The sequence below is a fragment of the Loxodonta africana genome, chromosome 16 (genome assembly GCF_030014295.1).
Source record: "Loxodonta africana isolate mLoxAfr1 chromosome 16, mLoxAfr1.hap2, whole genome shotgun sequence".
Classification (NCBI taxonomy): domain Eukaryota; kingdom Metazoa; phylum Chordata; class Mammalia; order Proboscidea; family Elephantidae; genus Loxodonta; species Loxodonta africana.
Window position 1 is genome coordinate 33,915,517 of NC_087357.1, and position 19,196 is coordinate 33,934,712.

The window sequence follows — 19,196 nt, forward strand, 5'->3', positions numbered from 1 at the left end:
CATGCAACCCACCATAGTATGAGAAACTGAGAGACATGTGGTGATCCAAGTGTGGTAAGGTTACCTAAATGGGAGGAATGTAATGTTAGGAGTGTGTAAAAAAAAAAGGCAAGAAGTTAAAGAAAGAGAGTGTGTCCGCTAGTTAAAGATTAGGGGATAACAACTCAACAACAAAGACAAAAATAACCCAATTTAAAAATGAGTGAAGAATTTGAATAGACATTTCTCCAGAGAAGATGTACAAATGGCCAATAAGGACATGAAAAGAAATTCAGTGTCACTCATCATTAGGAAATGCAAATCAAAACTATAATGAGATACCGCTTCGCACCCACTAGGAAGGTCATAATAAAAAAGATGGACAATAGCAAGTGTTAATGAGGATGGAGAAATTGGAACCCCCATATACTGCTGCTGCAGCCACTGTGGAAGACATTTTGGTGGTTCGTCAATAAGTTAAACGTAGAATTACTATATGACCCTGTAGCTCTACTCCTAGATATCCACCCAAAAGAAATGAAACAGGTCCACAAAAAGACTTGTAGATAGATGTTTGTAGCAGACATATAATGGTCAAAAAGTGGAAACAAATGTCCGTCAACTGACAAATGGATAAAATATCGTATATCATATGATGGAATATTTTTACAGTCATGAAAAAGAATGAAGTACTGATACATCCTATAACATGGATGAACCTTAAGAACATTATGCCAAGGGCCCAAAGTCCATCAAATGGGGAAAAGACAGTCTTTTTAACAAATAGTGCTGGATGTCCATCTGCAAAAAAATGAAACAGGACTCATACCTCACACCATATACAAACACTAACTCAAAATGGATCAAAGACCTAAACATAAAGCCAAAAACCATGAAGTTCATAGAAGAAAAAATAGGATCAATGCTAGAGGCCGTAATAAACAGCATTAACAGGATACAAACCACAACCAACGGCACACAAGCTCCAGAGGATAAGCTAGATAACTGGGATCTTCCAAAAATTAAACACTTATGTTTATCAAAAGACTTCACCAAAAGAGTAAAAAGAGAACCTACAGACTGGAAAAAAAAAAAAAAATTGGCTATTAAAAATCAGAAAAAGAGGACAGGAAACAAATAACCCGAGTAAGAAATGAGATGGGCCATATCACAACAGACCCAAGTGAAATTAAAAGAATGATATCAGATTATTACGAAAAATTGTACTCTAACAAATTTGCAAACCTAGAAGAAATGGATGAATTCCTAGAAAAACACTACCTACCTAAACTAACACAATCAGAAGTAGAACAACTAAATAGACCCATAACAAGAAAAGAGATTGAAAGGGTCATCAAAAAACTCCCAACAAAAAAAAGCCCTGGCCCGGTTGGCTTCACTGCAGAGTTCTACCAAACTTTCAGAGAAGAGTTAACACCACTACTACTAAAGGTATTTCAAAGCATAGAAAATGACGGAACACTACCTAATTCATTCTATGAAGCCACCATATCCCTGATACCAAAACCAGGTAAAGACCACAAAAAAAGAAAATTACAAACCTATATCCCTCATGAACATAGATGCAAAAATCCTCAACAAAATTCTAGCCAATAGAATTCAACAACATATCGAAAAAATAATCCACGATGACCAAGTGGGATTTATACCAGGTATGCAAGGTTGGTTTAATATTAGAAAAACCACTAATGTAATCCACCATATAAATAAAACAAAAGACAAAAACCACATGATCTTATCAATTGATGCAGAAAAGGCATTTGACAAAGTCCAACACCCATTCATGATAAAAACTCTCAGCAAAATAGGAATTGAAGGAAAATTCCTCAACATAATAAAGGGCATCTATACAAAGCCAACAGCCAACATCACTCTAAATGGAGAGAGCCTGAAAGCATTTCCCTTAAGAACGGGAACCAGACAAGGATGCCCTTTATCACCGCTCTTATTCAACATTGTGCTAAACGTCCTAGCCAGAGCAATTAGGCTAGACAAAGAAATAAAGGACATCCGGATTGGCAAGGAGGAAGTAAAATTATCTCTATTTGCAGATGTCATGATCTTATACACAGAAAACCCTAAGGAATCCTCCAGAAAACTACTGAAACTAATAGAAGAGTTCGGCAGAGTCTCAGGGTGCAAGATAAACATACAAAAATCACTTGGATTCCTCTACATCAACAAAAAGAACATCGAAGAGGAAATCACCAAATCAATACCATTCACAGTAGCCCCCCAAAAGATAAAATACTTAGGAATAAATCTTACCAAAGATGTAAAAGACCTAGACAAAGAAAACTACAAAGTACTACTACAAGAAACTAAAAAGGACCTACTTAAGTGGAAAAACATACCTTGCTCATGGATAGGAAGACTTAACATAGTAAAAATGTCTATTCTACGAAAAGCCATCTATACATACAATGCAGTTCCGATCCAAATTCCAATGTCATTTTTTAATGTGATGGAGAAACAAATCACCAACTTCATATGGAAGGGAAAGAAGCCCTGGATAAGTAAAGCATTACTGAAAAAGAAGAAGAAAGTGGGAGGCCTCACTCTACCTGATTTTAGAACATATTATACAGCCACAGTGGTCAAAACAGCCTGGTAGTGGTACAACAACAGGCACATAGACCAATGGAACAGAATTGAGAACCCAGATGTAAATCCATCCACATGTGAGCAGCTGATATTTGACAGAGGCCCAGTGTCAGTTAATTGGGGAAAAGAGAGTCTTTTTAACAAATGGTGCTGGCATAACTGGATATCCATTTGCAAAAAAATGAAACAGGACCCATACCTCACACCATGCACAAAAACTAACTCCAAGTGGATCAAAGACCTAAACATAAAGACTAAAACGATAAAGATCATGGAAGAAAAAATAGGGACAACGTTAGGAGCCCTAATACAAGGCATAAACAGAATACAAAACATTACTAAAAATGACGAAGAGAAACCAGATAACTGGGAGCTCCTAAAAATCAAACACCTATGCTCATCTAGAGACTTCACCAAAAGAGTAAAAAGACCACCTACAGATTGGAAAAGAATTTTCAGCTATGACATCTCCGACCAGCACCTGATCTCTAAAATCTATATGATTCTGTCAAAACTCAACCACAAAAAGACAAACAACCCAATCAAAAAGTGGGCAAAGGATATGAACAAGCACTTCACTAAAGAAGATATTCAGGCAGCTAACAGACACATGAGAAAATGCTCTCCATCATTAGCCATTAGAGAAATGCAAATTAAAACTACGATGAGATTCCATCTCACTCCAACAAGTCTGGCATTAATCCAAAAAACACAAAATAATAAATGTTGGAGAGACTGCGGAGAGATTGGAACTCTTATACACTGCTGGTGGGAATGTAAAATGGTACAACCACTTTGGAAATCTATCTGGCGTTATCTTAAACAGTTAGAAATAGAACTACCATACAACCCAGAAATCCCACTCCTCGGAATATACCCTAGAGAAATAAGAGCCTTCACAGGAACAGATATATGCACACCCATGTTTATTGCAGCCCTGTTTACAATAGCAAAAAGTTGGAAGCAACCAAGGTGTCCATCAACGGATGAATGGTTAAATAAATTATGGTGTATTCACACAATGGAATACTACACATCGATAAAGAACAGTGGCGAATCTGTGAAACATTTCATAACACCGAGGAACCTGGAAGGCATTATGCTGAGCGAAATTAGTCAGATGCAAAAGGACAAATACTGTATCAGACCACTATTATAAGTTCTTGAGAAATAGTATAAACTGAGAAGAACACATTCTTTTGTGGTTAGGAGAGGGGGGAGGGAGGGGGGGTGGGGGAGGGAGGGTGGGAGAGGGTTATTTACTGATTAGTTAGTAGATAAGAACTACTTTAGGTGAAGGGAAGGACAATACTCAATACAGGGAAGGTCCGCTCAACTGGACTGGACCAAAAGCAAAGAAGTTTCCTGGATAAACTGAATGCTTCGAAGGTTAGCGGAGCAAGGGCGGGGGTTTGGGGACTATGGCTTAAGGGGACTTCTAAGTCAATTGACAAAATAAATTCTATCATGAAAACATTCTGCATCCCACTTTGAACTGTGGCGTCTGGGGTCTTAAATGCTAACAAGCGGCCATCTAAAAAAAAAAATGCATCAATTGGTCTCAACCCACCTGGATCAAAGGAGAATGAAGAACACTGAGGTCACATGATAACTATGAGCCCAAGAGAGAGAAACGGCCAAATGAACTAGAGACTTACATCATCCTGAGACTAGAAGAACTAGTTGGTGCCCGGCCACAACCGATGACTGCCCTGACAGGGAGCACAAGAGAGAACCCCTGAGGGAGCAGGAGGACAGTGGGATGCAGACCCCAAATTCTCATAAAAAGACCAGACTTAATGGTCTGACTGAGACTAGAAGAATCGCAGCAGTCATGGTCCCCAAACCTTCTATTGGTCCAGGACAGAAACCATTCCCGAAGACTACTCATCAGACGTGGAAGGGACTGGACAATGGGTTGGAGAGAGATGCTGATGAAGAGTGAGCTACTTGTAACAGGTGGACACTTGAGACTGTATTGGCATCTCCTGTCTGGAGGGGAGATGGGAGGGTAGAGAGGGCTAGAAACTGGCAAAATGGTCACGAAAGGAGAGACTGGAAGGAGGGAGCGGGCTGACTCATTAGGGGGAGAGTAAATGGGAGTATGTAGTAAGGTGTATATAAGCTTATATGTGAGAGACTGACTTTATTTGTAAACTTTCACTTAAAGCACAATAAAAATTATTTTTAAAAAATCAGAAAAAGGTCTAATCTCTAAAATCTAAAAGAAAATCCAACACCCCTACAACGAAAAGACAATCCAATTAAAAAATGGGCAAAGGAAACGAACAGATGCTTCACCAAAGAAGATGTTCAAACGGCCAACAGACACATGAGGAAATGCTCATGATCTCTAGCCATTAATAAATGCAAATCAAAACCACAATGAGATACGATCTCATCCCAGCATTACTGGCATGAATCAATAAAATAGGAAATAACATGTTGGAGAGGCTGCAGGGAGATCGGAATTCTTATGTGCTGCTGGTGGGAATGCAAAATGATACAACCATTTTGGAAAACGATATGGTGCTTCCTTAGAAAGCTAAAAATAGATCCAGCAATCCCACTCCTAGGAATATATCCTAGAGAAATAAGAGTTCTTACACGAATGGACATATGCACACCCATGTTCATTGCACCATTGTTCACAATAGCAAAAAGATGGAAACAACCTAGATGCCCATCAAGAGATGAATGGATAAACTGTGGTACATACACAGTGGAGTATTATGCAGCGATAAAAAAAGAACAACAATGAATCTGTGAAGCATCTCATAACATGGATGAATCTGGAGTGCATTATGCTGAGTGAAATAAGTCAATCACAAAAGGACAAATTTTGTATGAGACCACTACTGTAAAAACTCATGGAAAAGTTTACATGCAAAAAGAAACAATCCTTGGTGGTTACGAGGGAGGGGAGGGGTGGGGATGGAAAAACACTTAATAGACAATAGATAAGTGGAGAACTTTGATGAAGGGTAAGACAGTACACAACACCGGGGAAGTACAAGGCAAGGTCATGGTAGCGCCATAAAAAAAAAAAAAAAAAAAAACCATACACACATCCAAACTCCCTGAGGGACTGAATTGCTGGGCTGAGTGCTGTGGGGACCATGGTCTCAGGGAACATCTAGCTCAATTGGCATAACATATTTTGTGAAGCATATGTTCTACATTCTACTTTGGTGAGTAGCATCTGGGGCCTTGAAAGCCTGTGAGCTGCCACCTATGATACTCCACTGGTCTCACCCCTCCAAGAACAAGAAAGAATGAAGAAAATTAAGATACAAGGGAAAGATTAGTCCAAAGGACTAATGGACCACATCTATCATGGCCTTTACCAGACTGAGTCCAGTAAAACTAGATGGTGCCTGGCTACCACCACTGACTGCTCTGACAGGGATCACAATAGTGGGTCCCGGACAGAGTTGGAGGAAAATGTAGAACAAAATTCTGACTCAAAAAGAAAGACCAGACCTGCTGGCCTGGCAGAGACTGGAGAAACCCTGAGAGTATGGCCCCTGGACACCCTTTCAGCTCAGTAATGAGGTCACTCTTGAGGTTCACCTTTCAGCCAAAGATTGAACAGACCCATGGAACAAAACAAGACAAAAGGGGTTCACCAGTCCTGGGACAGGGACTGGAAGGCAGGAGGGAACGGGAAAGCTGGTAATAGGGAACCCAGGGTTTAGAAGGGAGAGCACTGACATGTCGTGGGGTTGTTAACCAGTGTCATAAAATAATGTGTGTACGAACTCTTCGATGAGAAACTAGTTCTGTAAACCTTCATCTAAAGTACAATTAAAAAAAAAAAAGAAAAATAGTATGCCAGGTGAAAGAAGCCAGTCACAAAAGGCTACACTAGGGCACTGCTGCCCTTGCCCTTTATATAAATATCATCCTGGTTGTTGTGCTAAGGGATACGTGAGTGCAGTCTAATATGCAAATCTGTTTGATGTAAATAGTCTGTAGGAAATACAGAGAGGTGACTCTGAAATGAGAGAGAAATAATGAAATTGCAACTGTCTAATGAAGAATTTTAGCGCCAAATAGATTTTTAATGTTTGCTATAATAAGTAATAGAAACCACAGTAGCCTTTTAACTGATGGGAGACAAGATAAAATGATGTTTACGTAGGACCACTGTGACAACTCTGTTTATGACACATATTTGCAGATCTGAGGCTATGTGATCAGCCATTTTTGCCAACTTGTGAACAGCTTCATAATCTCATGAAAAATAAAGTACAGCTTTATATTTAATGAATCATCAGTTGAAAGAAAAAAATTACTTGTAACGGAAATGCTTAGACACTCAAAGGGATAAAATTGCAGATTTTAAGAATGAGAGAAGGGAAAGCTATGATCCTTAATATCAAGCTTCAACAAAGCAAATAAACCCAGAATCAGTTCCAGTTGGTTGACTCCAAGGAGAGTGTAAAAACTCAGAACAGCCTTTGACCGGCAGGGCACATCTCACATATAAACGTTTGTTTTTGAACAGGCAGCCTGGACAGTTCCTAACATCTAGTGGCTGAAATGGAGCTGCTGGAGATCACTACTCTTGCCCTTGTGATTTGTATCACTTGCCTGATTTTCCTTTTGGTGTGGAGGAAAAGTCACAAAATGAGAAGGCTCCCCCCTGGCCCAGCTCCCCTTCCCATCATTGGGAATATGCTACAACTGAACCCTAAGGACATCCCTGGTTCCCTCTGCAAGGTAAGGGGTTTGATTCTGGGGCTGGTCATCTCCAGGCTCTGCATCTCAGACTGCTGCCAGTTGGCTGTCTTGCCTCAATTCTTTCTTCCTTTTGCTCATCACTGAGGTACTTTTGGGTGTCTGTATCTGTATTACAGGACAAAAAAATCCTTTTCCTTTTTGGACTGGATCACTTTACAGCAGGTAGTGAGGAGTGTTGATCTGAACTGAGATATTGGTTGAATTCTACTGAATGAGAAAATTCTGGACCCAGAACATATTTTAACTGAAAGGCTTCCAATCCCCTCAGCATGTAACACTGACTAAAAGGCAAGTGGAGTCTACGAACAGAAATAATTTGCATATTAGAGCTGCATAGAAGTCTTGGTTGTCTCGTAATAGTTGTGTAAGTTTAAGCAAGTTACTCACCTGTGAATGGGGATAATAATAGTAACTGGTCCATGAAGCTATTGTATAGATTTATTAAGCTAATGCATTCAAATTATTAGAACAATGCCTGGCTAATGTAATAAATGCCCTTCTATATTATTTTTTTTTAATATTATTATTATTATCTTATACCAAATGATCTGTGGGAGGCTTTGTGATCTTATCTTTAAAGAGTAATCCCACTTCCTTCCCCAGCATCCTGCTCTGATGCAGCCCAACCCTGCCACCTGGACTGACATTCACATCTTTTGAAATACTTCTTGGGGAAAAGACATTGTTCATTGTTTTAAAATATATTCTCCAGGAAAGAAGAACCAGTACTGGAGGTTTCTTCTCTGATTGTAAGCCTTACCCAGCCCCGGTGCCGTCGAGTCGATTCTGACTCATAGCGACCCTATAGGACAGAGTAGAACTGCCCCACAGAGTTTCCAAGGAGCACCTGGTGGATTTGAACTGCCAACCCTTTGGTTAGCAGCCATAGCACTTAACCACTACGCCACCAGGGTTTCCAATGAGTCCATACTTTTTGACAAACTCTGGGAACACTGCAATGAACAGAGAGGTAAAACCCTTGCCTCACATAACTTATATTCTAATGAGAGAAGTCAGACAATAACCAAAACAAATCAGTAAAATATACAGCATCTTAGATATTATAAATGCTGTGGAGAGAAATCATACAGAGAAGAGGAGCAGAGGTTGAAATTTGAAATGGGCTGTCCAAGGAAGGCTTCACTGAAAAGGCAGGAGTGACATGACGTGCTGTATGTTTTAAGCAGATCACTCCGCTTTTGGTTACCATAGCTTTACAGTATGTTTTGAAACTGTGAAGTGTGAGTCCTCTGCCATGTTCTTTTTTTTTCATGATTGCTTTGGTTATTAGGGTCCCCTTAAAATTCCACATAAATTTTGAGGATTGGCTTTTCCATTTCTGCAAGGAAGGCTGTTGGAATTTTGATCGGGATTGCACTGAATCTGTAGATTGCTTTGGATAGTATTACTATCTTAACAATATTAAGTCTTCCAACCCATGAACATGGAATTCCCTACCATTTATTTAGGTCTTATTTAATTTCTTTCAGCAATGGTTTATAGTTTTCAGCATACAAATCTTTTACCTCCCTGGTTAAATTTATTCCTAGGTATTTTATTCTCTTAGATGCTATTGTAAATGGAGTTGTTTTCTTAATTTCCTTTTTAGATGGCTCATTGCTGATGTAGAAAAACAGAACTGAGTTTTGTGTATTGACCTTCTATCCTGCCAAACCAAAATAAAACCGGTTGACTTGATTCCAACTCGTAGCGACTGTATAGGACAGAGTAGACCTGCCCCCATAGAGTTTCTAAGCAGCGCCTGGTAGATTTCAAACTGTCAACCTTTTGGTTAGCAGCCGTAGCACTTAACCACTGTGCCACCAGGGTTTCCTTCTATCCTGCAACTATGCTTAACTCACTTATTAGCTCTAGTCACTTTGGTGTGGATTCTTTAGGGTTTTCTATATTTAGGATCACGTCATCTGCGAATAGGGGTAGTTTTACCTCTTCCTTCTCAATTTGGATAATTTTATTTCTTTGTCTTGCCTAGTTGATATGGCTAGGACTTCCAGTACAATATTGAATAGGAGTGGTGAGAGCGGGTATCCTTGTGTTGTTTCTTACCTTAAGGGGAAAGTTCTCAGTCTTTCTCCATTGAGTAAGGTGTTACCTGTGGGTTTTTCATAAATGCCCTTTATCATATTGAAGAATTTTCCTTCTATTCCTAGTTTTTTGAGTGTTTTTATCATGAAAGGCTGTTGGATTTTGTCAAATGCCTTTTCTGTGTTGATTGAGATGACCAGGTGATTCTTTTCCTTTGTTTTATTAATTGATTTTCTAATGTTGGACCACCCTTGCGTTCCAGGGATAAATCTCACTTGATAATCATATATAATCCTTTTAATATGCTGTTGGATTTGGTTTACAGTATTTTGTGGAGGATTTTTGCATCTACATTTATTAGGGATATTAGTCTATGGTTTTCTTTTTGTGCATGTAGTGTCTTTGATTTTTTCAAAGAATCAATTTCTGGTTTCACTGATTCTATTGTTTTTCTCTTTTCTACTTCATTTATTCCTGCTCTACTCTTTGTTATTTTCTTCCTTCTGGTAGCTTTGGGCTTAGTTTTCTCTTCTTTTCCTAGTTCCTCAAGTTGTAAAATTGAGGTTATTAATTCGAGATCTTTCTTCTTTGTAATGGAGGCATTTACCACTATAAATTTCCCTCTGAGCACTGCCTTTGGTGCACCCCAGAAGTATTGGTATGTTGTGCTTTCATTTTTATTCAACTCTAAGTATATTCTGGTTTCTCTCTTGATTTCTTCCTTGACCCAAAGGCTGTTTAATAATGTGTTGTTTAATTTCAACATACTTGTGTATTTTCCAGTTTTCCTCTGTTATTAATTTTTAGTTTCATTCCATGGTAGTCAGAGGAGAAACTTTGTATGATTTCAATCTTTTAAAATTTATTGAAACTTACTTTGTATTTTCCGGAAAACCCTAGCGGTGTAGTGGTTAAGAGTTTGGTCAGCAGTTTCAATCTACCTTGGAAACCCTATGGGGCAGTTCTACTCTGTACTATAGGGTTGCTATGAGTTGGAATTGACTCAACAACAATGGGTTTGGGTTTGGTTTGGTTGTACTTTCTGCTTGTTTTTCTCTGGTTTTTTTGTGAGGGGATAGGAGCATATAGCTGCTTACCTCCCTGTCACTGGATTGAATTGTATCCCCCCAGAATATGTGTATCAATTTGGCTAGGCCATGATTCCCAGTATGGTGTGATTGTTCACCATTTTGTCATCTGATGTTATTTTCCTATGTGTTGCAAATCCTACATCTATGATGTTGATGAGATAGAATTAGCAGCAGTTATGTTAATGAGGCAAGACTCAGTCTACAAGATTGTATTGTATCTTGAGCCAATCTCTTTTGAGATATAAAAGACAGAAGGGAGTGGAGAGACATGGAGACCTCATACCACCGTGAAAGCAGAGCCAGGAGTGAGTATCCTTTGAACCCATGGTCCCTGCACTGAGAAGTTCCTCCACTGGGGAAGACTGATGACAAGGACCGTCCTCCAGAGCGAACATATAGAGAAAGCCCTCCCTTGCAGCTGGCACCCTGAATTTGGACTTCTAGCTTCCTAGGCTGTGAGAGAATAAATTTCTCTTTGTTAAAGCCATCCGCTTGTGGTATTTCTGTTATAACAGCACTAGATAACTAAGACATTCACCATCATGTCTTTTGCTCTCAAAATCAGGTTTTTTGTTTGTTTGATGTAGGGGAGGTAGGCAAAAGGGGATATCAAGACCTCAGTTTTGGACATATTACATTTTAAAATCCTATTGAACATCTGAGTGGACATGCGAGTAAGCAGTTGGATATATAGAGCTGCAGTTCTGGGTATGGGTCCAGCTACATAGGTAAATTGAAGAGTCAGAATATAGAATGTGTTTAAAGCCATGAAACTGGATGGGCTCACGTATGGAATGAGTATAGCTAGAGAAGATAAGAGGACTAAGGGCTAAGGCCTAAATCCCGGGACACCTCAACAATTGGAACAAGATGAGGAGGAACCAGTAAAGGTGAGTAAGCATGAGCAGCCAGTAGATAGGAAGAGCCCCAGGAGAGTGTTGTGTCCTGGAATCCAAAGGAAGAGCGTATTTCAAGGAGTATTTTAACTATGCAAAGTGCATTAATGTAGCAATGTAGAGGTTTTCAGTGACCCTCATAAAAGAAATTTCAGTGGAGTGGTGTGGGCAACACCTGGCTGGTGTGATTTCAAAAGACAATGAAGGGGAGAAATTGCAGCTAACAGGTATAGACAAAATTTCTAAAGAGTTTTTCTGTAAAGAGGAGCGTCATGTCATAGTAGCTGGAAGAGGGTAGAAGCCAGTACACACACACACACACACACACACACACACACACACACACACACGCAAATGGGAGTTGGCCTTTTTTTTAGGAGTGTGGAGAGTTCATATTAACAGGAGAGAAAACTTTGTATATGGGCACAGATCAGGTAAAAGTGTAGATGCTATGGTATCAGTGTATGGAACTCTTCTGACTATTTCTGTTATCTCAGAGAAATAGGAAATCAAGGCCATTACCTGAAGGTGAGGTGGGAAAAGAGGCCCTGGAGGTTTATACCCAAGAATATAGAGACTCTCTCATTCAGAGGAACAAAGAAAGTAGTTTTATTTTTCTGGGATAGAAAAAAGGAGTCCAAAGTGGCAAATTTCTCTATCATTTAAATGAAACTTGATTAAAAAGGAAAGGCAGGAAAGAAAAAGAAAAAAAAAAAATAGAAAAAGTAGAAGGAAGGTTACAGGGGAAGTCATCACAACTTGACCAAAGCAAAGGCATCGAAGTTTTCTAGACACATCCAAACACCTTGAGGGACAGAGTTGCTGAGGTTGGGGGCTGGGGACCATAGTCTCAGGGGATATCTAGGCCAATTGGCATAGCAGTTCATAAAGAAAATGTTCTACACCCTACTTTGGCAAGTAGCATGTGGGTTCTTAAAAGCTTGCGAGTGGCAATCTAAGAAACATCTATTAGTCCTATCCCATCTGGAGCCAAGGAGACAAAGAAAACCAAAGACACAAGGAAAATATTAGTCCAGAGGACTGATGGACCACATAAACCAGAGACTCCACCAGCCTGAACCCAGAAGAACTAGATGGTGCCCGGCTACCACCACGACTGCTATGACAGGACTCAAAATTGCGGGCCCCAGACAGAGTTTGACAATAAAGTAGAACAAAATACAAATTCCCAAAAAAGACCAGACTTACTGTTCTGACAGAGACTGGAGGAACCCCTGGACACTTTGCTAACTCAAAACTGAAACTACTCCTGAAGCCTACTTTTTAGCCAAAGATTAGACAGGCCTATAAAACAAACAATAACACCTGTGAGGAACGTGCTTCTTAGTTCAACCAAATGTAGGCGACCAGCGGGGCAGCAGCTGCCCAAAAGCAACTCAAGAAGGCAGGAAGGGACAGGAATTAGATGAATGGACACAGGGAACCTGGGTTGGAAAGGGGGAGCGCGCTGTCACATTGTGGGGATTACAACCAGTGTAACAAAACACTGTGTATAAATTTTTGAATGAGAAATTAACTTGAGCTGTAAACTTTCACCTAAAGCTTTAAAAAAAAAAAAAAAAAAGAAGAAGGAAGGAAAGGAAAAGACAAGAGAGAAAAATCAGGGAGCCAAAAGAAAGCTTTTTAGAGATAATAATCATAAACCAAAAAAAGTTCTGGTCATAATAATATACAAACATATTTTTTAGGTAATTTTATTTTTTGCAATTTATTTAGAACTTTAGCATGGTTCCATACCATTAGTTATCTTTCTAAAGCTAATTTCAAACGGCTGCTTTGAATTCCTTTACATAGATACAAAATAAGTTTGAAAATCAACCCCCAATTATTGGCTATTTTAGTTCTCTATGTTTCCTCTTGGAACACACTACTGTAAATATATGGATTTCATCCTTTGCTCTTATCTGCAAAGTGAGCTCTCCTCTAGGTCCTTATCCTGTATGCTTCTTCTTTATCTTTAATTTTAAGTTAAATGTTACCTCCTCACAGATATCTTTCCTGACCCAATTTATATTGTTAAGTTCTCCCATTACTGCCCAACTCAATTTCCTTCATAGAATTATGCTCAATTTGCATTGCAAATGTATTTTGTTTGCCTGTCACTTTCACTAGACATTAAGCTCCATGAGAGTCCCTGGGCTGTGCAGTGTCTGACACAGTATAGGTGCTTAGTAAATATTTGTTGAAGAGTTATATATATAAATGAAGGAAAGAATGAATCGATGGCTATACCTCAGGTTAAATCCCTAGAATGTAATTGTTGGAGCAAAGGCTAAGTCACATGTAAAATTATTACTTAATTTCTACTCACAGCCTCCAACTGAGAGATTTCACAGCTGCACTCACATGGCTGCTCATATATCTTCCAGCTCGCTGAGGAGTATGGCCCGGTCTACACCCTGCACATTGGACCCCAGCTCACAGTGGTCTTACATGGATATGAGGCAGTGAAGGAAGCTCTGATTGATCAGGGTGACGAATTCCTTGGCAGAGGACCTATGCCAATTATTGAGGATACCCTAAAAGGATATGGTATGTTTCAAATCAAAATCCATATCAATTTTCATTGGTATCTGAATATTTAGCCATAAAATCTGATTAAAAAAAAAAAAAAACCAAACTCAGTGCCGCCAAGTCGATTCCGACTCTAGCAAACCTAGATTAGCTAATTTAATAAGCATCTGTTCTGCACAAAGCAGTTGATTAGATGCCCTGATAGCTCCACTGCGATGACCATCAAAACAGACTTCAGATTCTCTGTAAAGTAATTCTGTGAGCACAATTGAGATGAAATAGTCTTATTTGGGTTGCTACCCAGAGGTCCTCTGGTCTAGAGAGCTGGGGAAGCCATGTCTGGGCTGTAGTTTCACAGGGTACAAAGTCTGCAGTGGTTCAGTGGCAGCAACAATAAACAAATGACTAGATGTAGAAATCAGTGTGTTTTCAGTGGCAACCTGGTTGGTCAAGGGGTGGTGGCGGTGGTGGTGGTGGTGAGGGTGGGACCAGGGAGGAGAGGCACGGGGAGCTCCAGTGGCACTAGTCGTGTTTTAGTTCTTCGGATGGATGATAGATTCACAAATAATTCACTTTATTATTATGTTTCAAAACTTAGACATGTATTCTTTGCTATGTATCAAGTATTACACAATAAAAAAATGTAGAATAGCCTGAAAGTCCCCACCAAATCACTTAGAAATAATAAAATTACAAATTCAAGAATGTCTTAGTTATCTAGTGCTGCTGTAACAGAAATACCACAAGTGGATGGCTTTAACAAATAAATTTATTCTCTCCCAGTCTAGGAGGCTAGAAGTCCAAATTCAGGGTGTCAGCTCCCAGGGAGGTTTTCTCTCTCTCTGTTGATTCTGGGGGAAGGTCCTTGTCATCAATCTTCCCCTGGTCTAGGAGCTTCTTAGTGCAGAGACCCGAGGTCCAAAGGATATGCTCTACTCCAGGCGTTTCTTTCCTCGTTACGACGTCTCTTCCCTCTCTGCTTGATTTTTTTATATCTCAACAGAGATTGACTCAAAATACAACCTAATCCTGTAGACTGAGTCCTGCCTCATTAGCATAACTGCCTCTAATCCTACCTCATTAACATCATAGAGGTTAGGATTTACAACACATAGGATCATAGGATAATCACCTCAGATCACAAAATGATGGACAACCACACAATCCTGGGACTCATGGCCTAGACAAGTTGACATACATTTTTGAGGGACACAATTCAATCCATAACAAAGAGGAAAAAAAAATTATTTTCAAAGCATATTTATGAATAACTGATTAAATATAATGCAGTGAAATAAGTGTTAAAACAAAACAATTGTTGGTCTCGCTCTTTCTCACATAAGATTAGGCTGCATTTATTTAACTAGAGAAACAATCAGGCCTTCCCTCTTTTCCCTTTTTCCTAAACAAGTTGATTACAGTGGCTATGTGTGAGCTATTAAGTTAATTCTTAACTGGAAATGGAAACTACTAGGCTGGATTGAACTGAAGAGGGGGAAAAATATTTGTCTAAATCTTGGAGTTACTGCAACTCTGAGGAAATTTGTTTCTAAGCATCTTATAAATTCTTGTTACTGCGCCTTAGTTGCACATGATAGGAACAGATAAGTCAATTCTTTCTTCCCCCAACCTTTGTATTCTTCTAGAAAATAACAAAGAGAAGAACCATTCATTGATATTTTAGTTCTCCTTTCTAAATTAAATTATCTGCTGAAACACTGAAGAGCTTTCTGAGACCTTTGAACAAGTGCGTTTATAGTGCTGTAGATTCCTGCCATGTATGTGTACCTGATCAAGTTGTTGAAACATTTCCTGCTAACTATTAGCTCATTATTTTGCCTACTTTCCTAATCCTTAAGCATTTATCTCATTGAAAGATTGCAACAGCACGAACCTTACTTTATTCTATTTGTGCAGTCTACACACCAGGGTTAAATGCCATTGTTCACTCGTTAAAATGTCAAAAGTTAAAATAACTTCCAGTGCCCTTAAAGATATGGATAAAGAAGCACTCATTCCTTATCTGAAGAGTGCCAATGGTGTATCATTTTTGGAAAGTAATATCTATGGAAATATAAATTGTGCAGACCTATTAGGGGATCTACATAAATGTAAACAACACAAGATGTAATTACACAACCCACTCATGCACCCACACAAATGCACTGGTGTGTGGGGAGGATCTGGCATCCTTGAAGCACCCTAGGCCTGCAGAGATTCAGGGGTGGGAGAGAGAAATCAATATATTTAAAATGTATATTTACATAAGAAGTATAGACTGAACAAAGTGAGAAATAAAACATCGGAGAATGTTCCAGTTAGCTATTGTTATATAACAAATGTCCCCAAACTCAGTGTTATAAAACAATAACCATTTTACTATGCTCATGAATTCTCTGGGTCAGGAATTCAAACAGTAGAAATGGCTTTTCTCTGCCCCATAATGTCTGGGGCTTTGACAGATAACCAATTTCTTTCAAATTGAACAGCTGAAGGTGATTCATGTTGGCCGAGGGCTGAAATCATCTGAAGACTTCTTTACTAACAAGTCTAGCTTATGGGCAGGGATGACACAAAGGCTGATCTCAGCTGGGGCTGTCGCTTGGAACATCTACACATGGTCTGTCTATGTGGCTGGGGCTTCTTCTTACTTGGTGCCTGGGGTCCAGGAGGGAGCGTCCCAACTGAGAACATCCAGAGGATGAACATTATAGAGAGCTCAGCAGAAGCTGCAAAGCTTCTTCAAGCCAAACCTCAGAATATGTAACCAGATTCTATCAGTCACAAGCAATTCCCAAAGGCCAGTCCAAATTCAAGATGCTCTTGCTTGGAACCCAGTTGTGTTATAATGTGAACCCCAAGCCACAAGGAGACGCCATGTGGAGATGCTCCAATAGAATGTCCTAGCTGAGCCCAGGCTTTGAGTCATCCCAGCCCTAATGTCAGACACATGAGTGAACCAGCTTTCAGCTATTTCTAGCTCCAAGCCATTCAAATCACCCCCAGCCATTCAGGACTTCCAACTGAGGCCCTGGACCTCATGGAGCAGAGGAGACAACCCATCCCTGCTATGCCCTGTCCGAATTACTGACCCACAGAATTTGTGAACTTAATAAAATGGTTGTTACATTTAAAAATTTTTTGAAAAGATAAAAATCCCACAAAACAATAACTACTATTATTATAACTGCTAACATTAATATTGAGTATTTTATGTTCCAGATACATAATGTAATGTTTTACATACATTATCATATTTAGTCAACACAGTGGTCCCATGAGGAAGATACTATTCTTTATTTCCATTCTACAGATGAAGAAGCTGAGGCAGTAGAAATAACTTGCCCACATTAGAAAGTTTTGTAGCAGAGATTTGAATTCGGTTTGCCTAGTTCTAGAGGCCATAAGCACGAAGCATACTGCCTCAATACACTAAGAGCTGTTTTTAGTTTATGTCCTCTCTTCCAGATGTCCATATGCACACATATTTTACATAGCTATAATTATAGTATACAGAAATATTTGTACACTGATCTTCTTAAAAATACTATTAATTTCTTATATTTCTATCGTTTTCATAATCATCATTTTAATAGCTGCTAAATTTATTGATTACCAATGTTGCTTTACTATAATTGTGCAAATAGTTCCCCTATTGGTGTTCACATTATTTACAATTTTCTTAAGTTAGTAAAGATGGCATTGCAGTGTACGTCTTTATGCCTTTTGTAGAATTATTTCTTTGTATAATTTTTTAGAAAAGCAATTAATGGATCAAAGACAGTTTTAATAGTTTTCATTATAAGTATTGTTTTAATTTCCAAAATATGTAGTGATGTGGGAAGTGGCTAAACAAACACACTAAATTTTCCACAAGCTTGATAGCATAGGATACTATAATTTTTTAAATGTCTGCTTACTTAATAGATAATAAATGAGTATTTAACTCATTATGTGTTGTACTGTGTGCAAAGCAAGGGATCATATATCACAGGAAATATTTGGAGGGGCAGGCCAGATAATTATAGGAGACCAACACCTATTAAGAGGAATAACACAAGTAAACAAATTATTATAATACAAGGCAGAAAAAATAAATTGTGTTAAAGCAAGGCAAAAAAAGAAAAACAAAAGTAGGAGAGATTACTTCCAATAGAGGAGTACAGGAAAGCCTTCAAAGACAAGGTTTTTGATATGGGCCTTAAAGGAGAGCTAGAAACTCAAAGAAGCAAATAGGGCAGGAGCAGAATTGCGAGCGAAAGGCGAAGAATGAGCAAAATGAGGATGCAAAACAATGTGGTGAGCTTAGCGAACAGCTGCGATTGGTCCATAAGCTCACATAGTTAAAGTCAAGGGAGAGGAGAGAATGGTGTAAAGGTTGAGAGTTTGAAGCTGGTAGGTTGAGACCTTGGGGATCCCTTGAATGCTTTATAGCACTAACATGATTTTCCCCATATATGAGTTTGAGTAACCTGGAAACTGCCGACAGGGAAACTGATTTGAAGGTGATTTGCAACTTTTTAGATTTCTAAAGATGTTAGAACCTGACGTATGGCAGTGTAGTATAAATTGACAAGAAGGAACAGACAAGAAAGACATTTTAGAGATGGAATCGAAAGGGCTTAGCAATGCAGATGTGTAGAGTGAAGGGCAAGAAGGATGAGAAGATGCAGTTGAGATTTGGATTTGAGGGTAATGGGAGACTAATGATGAATCAAGAGAAATAGGAAATTCAGAACACATAACTGGCTTTGTACAGAGGAAGAAACAAAAAAGCACTGGTATGGAACGTCTTGAGTTCCTTTGCTCCTTCATTTCTTCTTATTTGGAATAGGCGAACACTAAAAAAAAAAAAAAAATTTTGTTTTTTACACTAGCTGTGGTAAATTATGAGGAGAATACAAATCCCTCATTGATCTGCTTTGAAATTGCGTTATCTTCTAATACAGAAAATCACATATGGAACTAAAACCTAAGTTAGAGAGAGAACTATAAAAACAGAGGCCTGGGGAAGGGTTTTATGAGCTCACATGCCATTTTTAATTACTTTTAACAAAACCAGGTGGAGGGTCCTTCTATGCTTGGGAATATTCTCTACCTGCCAAGGATTCCCCCTGCCCAATTCTACCATCTCTTCCCCCTTTTGCTTGGGTTTTATTTTCTTTATGATAAGCATTTCATCCAAGCCACAGAACATGTGTGCCATTAAATTGCCAGCTGCTTACTCCCTGAACAATCCAGGGTAGACACCAGAGATGAGCCTTAGGGAAGTCTGACT

At 39.0% G+C, this 19,196-nt stretch overlaps 1 protein-coding gene across 1 annotated transcript in view; it reads left to right on the plus strand.

The window, feature by feature from the left end:
* Positions 1–5,525: 5,525 nt before the first annotated feature.
* LOC100666635 (cytochrome P450 2C23-like) overlaps positions 5,526–19,196 on the plus strand; it is a 52,158-nt gene continuing 38,487 nt past the window's right edge. The window contains exons 1-2 of the mRNA XM_003408978.4: positions 5,526–7,329; positions 13,774–13,936. Coding sequence (XP_003409026.2) covers positions 7,150–7,329; positions 13,774–13,936 — 343 coding nt within the window. The 5' untranslated portion in view covers positions 5,526–7,149. The remainder of the gene's footprint in view (positions 7,330–13,773; positions 13,937–19,196) is intronic.